Source organism: Camelus bactrianus, chromosome 2, assembly GCF_048773025.1.
Source record: "Camelus bactrianus isolate YW-2024 breed Bactrian camel chromosome 2, ASM4877302v1, whole genome shotgun sequence".
NCBI classification, from domain to species: domain Eukaryota; kingdom Metazoa; phylum Chordata; class Mammalia; order Artiodactyla; family Camelidae; genus Camelus; species Camelus bactrianus.
This window is the reverse complement of record NC_133540.1, coordinates 90,799,100-90,809,144: the sequence shown is the minus strand read 5'-3', so window position 1 is coordinate 90,809,144 and position 10,045 is coordinate 90,799,100. Positions and strand designations below refer to the sequence as shown.

The window sequence follows — 10,045 nt, the reverse complement described above, 5'->3', positions numbered from 1 at the left end:
GACTTCTCCCTTTTCTCTCTCCTACACACTCTCTGCTCCATTGAACTGGGTGCATTGTTTTGTCATAGAATTACCTGCTTTTCTAAAGATTCTCATTCATTAACAACATTGTCACAGCTGTTGTAATTATGGGGAACATAAATCTGCACAGCCTGACCATTTTAGATTTCAAATTTTAGTGGAGCTGGGCTCCTGATTGATACTAAGTTCAAGTTTCCCTTCTCTGGGATTCTGGACTTGGGAGAAAAGAGAAGGGGGGAAGGAGGGAAGGAAAGAGGGAGGAAGAGAGAGAGGGAGAGGGAGGGGGTGGAGGAAGAGGGAGGGGGAGAAGAAGAAGAGAGTGGGGCAGAGGGAGAGAGAGAGGTGTGTGTCTGGAGAAACAGGCTGTTTTGTTGGAAGACAATAATGATGCACAGAGAAAAACACATTAGTGAGATAGAGTGGGACTTCTGATAGTGTTCAAACGTTTACTTTTGATTATTGCTGGGATGCAGACATATTCCTTTCTTTAGTTCTAGGAGACATCTCAGTGTTTTTATAATAAAGCTTCAAATTGGATATCCATCACTTGCAACTAGAGTCTTGGGCAATACACTTAAACTATCACTTGGAGAAAATTACACTTAACTTGCAAGGCTATTCTATTCAGCTGAGGGAGTCTATAAATAGATTAGAAAAACAGCAAGGAGAAATCATAGATGTTTTGGATTTTGAAGGGACCTTCAAGAGCCAAAGTCTGGAGAGATAAAGTGATTTGGCCAATTCCCAACATCAGCTTGCCAAATAGTCTGGTTCCTAATGCTCTTCACTCTTTATTGCATTGCTCAATTTCTTGTTTCATTTCCTTTCGGTCGGCTAGCTCATTCTTTGGTCCTGTGTCTTTGGCCCGCCGTTCTTCTGCTGATTCTCACATACATTTCACATATTCCCTTTTCTTGGCCTGCATCTGACCATTAGCTTCAAGTTAAAATTACTTTCTTGGTGTACCCTGGACTCAGGCGTAACAGTTCTCTAATTGCTCTCTCTTCTTTACTGGGTAAAAGTCAACCTAATGAGCTTCCATAAAAGGAATTTCCAATTTCCAATAGTTGCATTGGTTTGACCTTAGTACTGTGATCACAGCTCAAGGTAAGACATGAGAGATAAGCTCTACACAATGAGATGTCATTTAAACATTTATCGGGGTTGTGGCTCTGTTGACAGAATATAAAAACAATTTAGAAATAGAATGAAACCTTACATAGATTCATTGAAGATCAGTCAACCTGGGTTGGTGCTGCAAACTTAAATCAGGCTACAAAATTAGGCAATGTGACATTTGAATCCAAGGCCACTCTCATTTAAAAAGACATGAAATTGGAACCCTCAGAGGTCTACACTTAGCTTTGGCCAAGAGGTTCAAATCATGAGAATGCCCTGAATGTTTCTAGTCCATATCCCATGTTATGGGCTGAATTGTGACTGTATTTCGAGATAGGGGATTTAAAGAGGTAATTGCGTTAAAATGAAGTCTAATCCAATCTGACTGGTGTCCTCACAAGAACAAGAAATTCTGACACCTGGAGAGACGACAGGGATGCCTGCGCAGAGGAAAGACCATATGAAGAAACAGCAAGAAGCTGCCACGTGGCCTGTCTCTCGCTTGTGAGCCAAGGAGAGGGTCCTCAGAAGAAACCAGCCTTGCTGAGACCTCGATCTCGGACTTCCAGTACCCAGAACTGTCAGGATATAAATTTCACTGTTTAAGCCACCCAGTCTGAGGTATTTTGTCATGACAGCTCTAGCAAACAAATACGTCCATAACCCAACTCAGATCTCTGTGCCGTGTTTACTATCATTAAATTCAATTTGGAAGGTAATGTAAAAATTACTTGTGATGACATAATTAGTTTTTTAGTGTCTTAAATGTTGGGACTAAATATGGGAATAATCTTGTAAATATACTATTTTAAATATTTGAAATACCTATACTTAAAAATATTTAAAATAGTTAAAACATTAAGAAGCATTGCCATATTAGAGGACAGAGTATCTAATAGGTAAGCCTTATCATTCCAATTTAAATGTATACAAAACAGAAACAGACTCATAGACACAGAAAACAAATTTATGGTTACAAAGGGAAAGGGAAAGGGAAAGGGAAAGGGAAAGGGAGAGAGATAAATTAGGAGTATAGGATTAACAGATACAAACTACATAAAATAGATAAGCAACAGAACTTATTGTATAGCATAGGGAATTATATTCAATATCTTGCAATAACCTATTAATGGAAAATATAAAATATATATATAACTGAATCACTTTGCCGTACCCCTAAAACAAAACAATATTGTAAATCAATTATACTTTAATAAAAGAAGAACAAATCTAAATTAGACTTAGTTGGGGAGGCAGCTCCTAAAATTATAAGGATTAAGAGAAAATTACATCTTAATAAAAGTTACTTTTATTTAAAAATAAAACAAAATAAAATGTGATATTTGAATAATTCATTTAGACTACTTTCAATTGAAATTTTAAATTTATGAACTATACTAAAACTTATATGAGAACATGAGTCAGTACATTTATACATTTAATTTATTAAATTTATGAGTTATTTAAATGTTTATGAAAGCTTGTTAGTTGGAAATTTGAAATCACTAGAAAATTGAATGTAAGGAAGTTCATAGATAAAATTTAAAATGTTTGAAGTTATTTAGTTAACTAAACTTTAGAAGAACTCATAAAAATTATTGCTAAAATTTCATCAAATCTGTATAGATAGAACAAAATAATTTGTACACATAGTTAAATTATAATTAGAGTTTTGAACTTATAAATGTAATAAAGCAAACATTTATTTCAAAAACAATCTCAGACTTACAGAAAAGTTGCAAGTACAGCACAAAGATTTTTTTTTCCTCAGAGATATTTATAAATAATTTGTTGATGATGCACCTTGAGTCCCAAATGCTTTAGTGTAATTTCCTACAATCAAGGACATTTTCTTATATAACCACAATATAATCATCAAAATCAGGACATAAACGTTTTTACATTACGACCATCTAATCTTTAGAAACCATTCAATTTTCACCAATTGTCCCCCAATTCCCTTTATAGGATATGGATAAGACTCAGAATCCTGTGTTGCCTTGATCATGTCTCTCTGGTTTCCCTCAGTCTGGGACGATTTCTCGGACTTCTGCTTTGATGATCTTGACACTTTTGAAGATACTAGGCCAGTTATTTTGTATAATGTCCCTGGATTTGGGTTTGTCTGTATTTTTTCCTCTTGATTAGGTTCAGGGTATGTAACTTTGGCAGGATTATTACAAAAGGGATGCTGAGTTCCTCTGTTGCATCTTATTTGGTGGGGAACAAATCAGTGCACCTCATTACTAATCATATTCTCTTTGATCATTTACTGAAAATGGTGTCTTCCAGGCTTTTCCATTGTTCCCTCTGTAATTAATAAATATTTTGTGGGAGATACTATGTAAATATCCTGTTGCTCATCAAACTTTCCATTTATTCATTTATGTAGAAACCTTATGGTTTCCTTTTTTGTGCCTGTTGTCATCATTGCTTATTTTGATGCCTGAACTTTCCCAGGTTTGGCCAGTGGGAACCTTTTCAGGGTAGATTCTGTGTCCTTTTGATAAGTCCCCTTCATTTTTCCAGAACTTCTTTTCTTTCTGGCACAGATATTCCAGACACTTGTACTTTCCCTATCTCAGCCTCAGAATCAAGCCATTTTTCCAAGAATCCCTTCTTGCCTTTGGCAAAAAAAAAAAAAAAGGCGTTGAGAAATTAAGATCTGGGTGCTAGGTGTGCTCACTGATATTGAGTGTTGCTGCCCCAAGTCCCTCTCAGTGGAAAGAGCACTGGAATATGTGCACACACATACATTAACATATAGTCTATCTGTTGTACGTATTGAAAATGATGAGTTCACACCAAGACATCCAATTCTAATTTACCACCACTCTACTCACCCAGACTGGGATCTGACACCTTGTATCAGACCATCACCTCCCCCATGAATACCCTCTTCTCACCCTTTTGGAACTGGGGACACCCTGCTCTGGCTCTCCCATCCCCATCCCCACACTGAGCAGACTTCCACCTTGCTTGGCCCCACCTAATTGCTTAGAACTGGATTATTTAGAAAGGGAAGAGAAGACAATGGGAAGGAAAAGAGGAAGACTAAATATTAATTTCAAATAACAAATGGCCTCTGACCATCTTTTCTGCACAAAAGCCACCTGCAGGGGCACATTAGGAAAACATGTTCTTCACTATTATGAAGTCCTCATTTCTCTAAAATCTGATTTTCTTTAGATTCCATTTTCTTGGCTTCATGGGGTTCATATTGTCCAGGCATATAAACATAGCAAACACTTTAATGACTTTTGTACATCATCTCATGGGATATTTCATACTATATTTACTTACGTAGTGCTATTGAAAACCTTGTATTTATATTTCCTTATGCTTGTTTTCCAATTTGAGGCCTCTCATCAATATTCAATGATTTTAGGAGATCGCACTGCCACATAGCATAAGGTCTGGCTCACTATATTTGGCAATAGTAGGACCTGGACCATTTTTGGAATATTTGGATACATCTGGAAAACCTGAACTACAAAATAAGTTTCTATATCTCTGAAGTAGCAACAAGATTTTTTCCCATCAACTGTTACAATCAGCTTCAGTGCTTCGTGGAAAAATTTTTAGAAAAACTTCTTATCAAATTAAGAAGCTATTTATACCATAAAAAGATAGACAAGATTATGATTTTCTTTCTAATTTCTTTATCAACTTTTATTATTCTAATTTGCCTTAGACAGGACTTATTTATTATCCTAATTTGCTTCTGGTTAAAGGATTCAAACTTAGCAAACCATTAGGGAACCATCTAACGTGGTTGGTACTTAAGTCTTTCTTCTGGAAACATGGTCAAAAATGACAGCTTGTATGTAGAGCTCTGTCTGGATAGGGGTTCTAGTAGAGTTGTCACCTGGTTGTGCCTAAAATACATAAATCATATTGTTAATCAGTCCAGTCCATGAAAATAACTAGCATTATATGAATTGTCTTCTTGCTTCAGTGTTGTAGCAAACAGAACTAAGAATGCTGTGGCCATGCAGACATGTCCCACCCCAACCCATATTCTTTTTCTCAGGAGCAGAGATAATTCTAATCAGGAGCTTTGAAGCCTCAGGTTGTGACATTACTGAAAAATCTAGGATCAAAGCAGTGTCCCAGGTTCATGCTTGTCTAGACTCTGCTGAACCCCATGGGTCACTGACTTTGCAGAATTCCCAGGGAAGGGCTTTGCAAACACATGTTATTGCAGGGTAATAAGTCAAAAGGAATCCTATCTAGATTTCAAGTTTGTCAAATAGAAATATCTCAAGTTTGAGATTGGTTCAGACTAGTGGAACTAACTACCTGTCCAAGGTGAGTTTCATGAAACGCTTCTTATCAGTTTAAAAACTATTTGATCTGCTTTTTTCCCCTTTCACATTATACTCTGAAAAAAGATTCAATCCTTTTACTTTTATTCAGGATAGTCTGTCATACTTATAGGCTCCTAGGGAGCTCCTATGGGAGCAAGTATTTCCTAATATAGTATTGATAAGAGAGAAGACAGATACTAAAAGGGTTAGATAATATCTATAATTGGAAAACATTAGTCATTGGGCATTTTCCATATTTGATGCACAAAAGAAACGTGTTACTTGCTCTCTCATCTTCTCTTATAGGAAATGATGACAAGAAATTTAGATCTGGGACTAGAGAGAAGCTTTGATATTCCCTTTTCTCCATAGTAGTCAATTTCTTGTGCCAGAGAGAAAGAATACGTTGGACTCATCTTTCCTTAAACAGAGTTAGTAAAATTGTAAAGATCTTGAAATGAGTAAAACAAACAGAGTAGGGGGTCTTGAGTGGCTCACCTATCCACATTTTTTTCTGTTCTGGTGCTATTTTACAAATCTTTAAATTGGAGAAAACTGATAATAATGCAAAATATTCTTGTCTACAAAGATGCAAATGAATTGTGCCCAGTGGTATGGAACTGATAATTGCCCAGTATTGGGACCTGCTTTGCATCTATTTGCAAGTTAATTTCAATTTTTCTTTTTCCCTATATATGTTCTGCTCTTTGAATTCTCCTTTGAACTGCTTTGTAATATCTTACTAGTTCAAGCTATAATTAATGGATTAAATAAAATCTTTGGTCCATTCATTTTATACAAGAGTTACAATTACATCCTTTTAAGAAAAACTAACTTGTCAACATTTTGGAAGTTCCACTTGCATGCCCTGTGGATTCACCTGACAGTTGAGTAGCCTGTGATCCCAGTGTTGTCCTCCCTCCTGGGCGACTTGAACTCTTTCTTTTCTTGGTTCCCAGAGGTAAATCTCCAGTAGCAAAATAACTTTAACTCTGCTGATCCTCTGTTGTTTTTTTCTACATATTTTCCTGTTTACTATTTTTGCATTTTGTTTTTGTAACTTTTACAATGGATAAATTATTCCCCATTGGTGACAACAATGATTTGGAATTTGATTTTGCGGGTTAACCTTTGTGATCTCAGTAAATAAATTAATAGATTACCAAGATGTATTCTTTCTTAAGTGAGAGACAACAGAGAATCTGACTTGTTAGTTTTTTTCCCTTTGTCTGTTTATTTTGAAGAAACTAAGAATCTCATGCCCATTAGGAAAAAGGACAACTTTTTGATATATGGACTGATAACTTTTTTGTGTTTACTTCTGGTCTGCAGCTAATGTTTAGATCTGAAGCTGTAAGCTCCCTATGTGTCTCTGTGTATATATATGCTTAGAATTCAGAAAGGCCTTGACATGTTTAAGTATGAGTATATAATATCTTCCTATCTTTGGAGGGAACTAATACATTAGATTTAAATGTCTACTCTTAATTAAAGAAACTCTGTTCTGATTGGCCTATACAGTTCTTATATAAATGAGTTCTTATGCAAGTCAAATATTTATAAAATTCCAGGAAAATGTGGAAAGTAAAATTTTGATACGTTAAACATGATATATTTAAAAAGTTAGTCTCAGAAATGTTTTAAAAATGTAATGTCATATAACTGAGATAAATATTTGGTAAATCAGACTAGTGTAATAATTTTGGTTGAATACAAACAGCTTGTCCTCTGATTTATCAGTGTTAGGTATAACATAAGCATACATTTTATTCTACTGTACTTGGGTGTACTTGTCTTAAACTTATTAAGATATACTGATCAAATGAGCTAACATTACTCCTACACAATATTTAAGATAATGAGAAATGTAAACTTGTATTCAACAAAATTAAATCATTATTCTGACCACTTCATTTCAACAGTAATTTTATTATTTAGTATTTCAGCTTGAATATAATTCCCCAGATCTTTAGATGACCATTAGGTTGAATGACATAATGAATATTTATTTGATATCTAGATAGTTTCTAACTAAGATAGAATACTGAAAATTTGGTGCCTAATTATTAGGCATAATTTTAAGTTTATATACTTTTACTTATATCCTATGGAAAGTTTGTATCTTGGGTCATGTTAATGAATCTGTTCATTTTGTCTCTTAAAAAGGTGTATGTGTAGCTGTAGAAAGTTGCAGCATAAACTTTTGTCTCTTAAAGTGCTTTTGGAAGAGAGATAGTTCTTAGTTATCTATCTCTAGTTTTTACTATGAAATAGAAGTTACTTTGATTAAAAAATCACAATTAATGACTAGGTGAGACCACATATAAGCAACAGGGACAGACTAATACCACTAATTGTTTTTGTGTTTCAAAGAGAAAGCAGTTTATCACATAGTGGAGGTTTTATAACAGTATACAGTAGTAATTAAATATACATTTATATATATTTATAACCTACATATAATTTTATATGTTTATAATTTATATAATTACTATTGTATGCTGCATAATTATATATACTATAAATAACTATATATTATATATGTGTGTATATATATTTATAAAAGTGCTTTTCAGGCTTCTGTTTTTCTTCTTTTGTTCTATCTCAAAATCCCTGTTAAATCTTGGGTCTTACGGAGGACTCCAAAGAAATTTTATGTGAATTATAATTATTAATATTTACCATATTGGAAGTGGAAATTGAGAAAATTTAAAATATTAATTCATTTAACCATAGCAATGATGAATACACATTGAAAGGTTAACAGAAATAACATCTTAGTATGAATATAAAAATTATTTTGAGTTCATGGATCCCCTGAGAATTGCTCTGATACAATAAAAAAGCAAAATGAAGGACAAAATTTGGAAGTATATTTTACTTGCCTTGGTTTATAGTACCTGAGTCTGAAAAGATGTGATGAAATCTGCTAAAATTTTAGTAAAGTTTGCCTTATCTTGAAAGGCTTGCTTTCTTGGCTTACTGGTTAAGTCCCTTGCTTACCATATGAAAGGGATTCCTTTTTTTTAACCTATGTAATCTGTTTAGGTGGCAAATAGTCTGTGCCTTACGAGAATAATTTTCTATCCTTTGTGTTGAATTTATTACATCCTTGATTGTTTAAGAAAGAGAATAAATAAATGAAAGAGAGCAAAGAACAAAATTCCTCACTTATAAAGAGCTAAGGTTTTTTACTATCATGTTACTGTAAGGTTTATTTTAAACATTTTAAATTGTTTTAAATGTTCCTTTAATTAAATAGTTAACTCAGCATTATTTTTGTAGCACCCTGATCCTATCTTAATTAAGCATCCAAATATCCTCAGACAATTGTCCCCTGATTTTTCCCATTCCATAATTGGATCTTAAGTACAGAAAAGAATCAATAAAACCTTCAAGATATATTTTACACTTGAAGCTATCTTTCAGATTTCCCAGGGGGCCCCTGGAAAAATCACAAAGACTTATCTTTCATCTTGCAGGTGCTAGAAAGAATTAGATTTTTCCATAGAATTCTGTGGGAAGGGTGTTACGTCAGAAGAAGTGCTCAGCCTTACTGAAGAAGATTTGTACAGGTATAATGTTATTAACATCAACATTTCAGAAATGTGTTCTTTTTGGGAAGTCCCTGGAGTTATGTCATTGAACTTGCTATCTTATAATATGGCTTTACTCTCAGGGAAACACTGCTTGCAACTCTTAGGAATATTTCCATCAGGTTTTCCTACATTTATAAGAGTTCTGATTGTGCTGTGTCTGATGATATTAGACAACGGTAGTATAATGTATCTGTTATAATTTCAGCTATTGCTTTTAAAGAGACAAATGTTTAGGACTTACTGCAGACTTACTTACAAATCTCTTTACTTGATATTCTTGGTATAAACAGTCATAGCCTAGGATTATTTGACGTCGTATCTCAAGATTTTTTTCCTCTACAAAACTATTTTCATCTATTTTCCGAATCAGATATAGCATTCACCAACTTCTTTTAAAACAAATTTAATCATTATCCTTAGATGGTTTGTCTAAATTTTTTTTAAGTGGGGAAGGAGGCAGGGAATGGCTTAACCATCTTTTGTTTTGTACGTCACAGAAAGAATTAAACTTGTTTTCTGCATTATCCTTATTATGAACCCATGTCAAACTATTCACATTTGAAAATTATTAGTTTCACCACTCAGCCATTTTAAGTCCCTATCACCTACAGATAGCATTGTTTCCCTCGGATGCTTCCCTGGAGTCTCTCTTACAAGTTACAGATGAGAATCTGTGTCTTCAACTAAGAATAAAAGTCTCAGAATCTTGTAGAAAAGGACTATATCAGGTACTTCAATTATTGACAATTCAAAGCCGAGCTGACATAGATTAGACAACTTTCAGATTGTACCACGGATGGACTGAGTCAGGATTTCCAGGTCTTGTTTTAGGCTGAACAAGAAGACTGAATACGACAGCTAACCCAAGATCCAGTGGGGCAGGAATCAATTATAATAGGACTGAATGAACTAATAAGAGAAACTGATTGTGGTTATTTGTCTGGAATATTGTTGATATTCTTTTAAGGTTCTCTTTTCCAGATATGTAAGAACCAC

The 10,045-nt window shown here is 34.2% G+C and overlaps 1 protein-coding gene across 3 annotated transcripts in view; it reads right to left on the bottom strand.

Moving 5' to 3' along the window:
• Positions 1-2,625: 2,625 nt before the first annotated feature.
• Positions 2,626-10,045, bottom strand: part of CFAP299 (cilia and flagella associated protein 299) — a 494,558-nt gene continuing 487,138 nt past the window's right edge. For 2 of the 3 annotated variants that reach the window (XM_074346047.1, XM_010974046.3), the window contains exon 6: positions 2,626-5,018. In XM_074346047.1, the coding sequence (XP_074202148.1) occupies positions 4,923-5,018 (96 nt within the window). In that variant the 3' untranslated portion in view covers positions 2,626-4,922. The remainder of the gene's footprint in view (positions 5,019-10,045) is intronic. The other variant, XM_045509525.2, reaches the window with a different exon arrangement.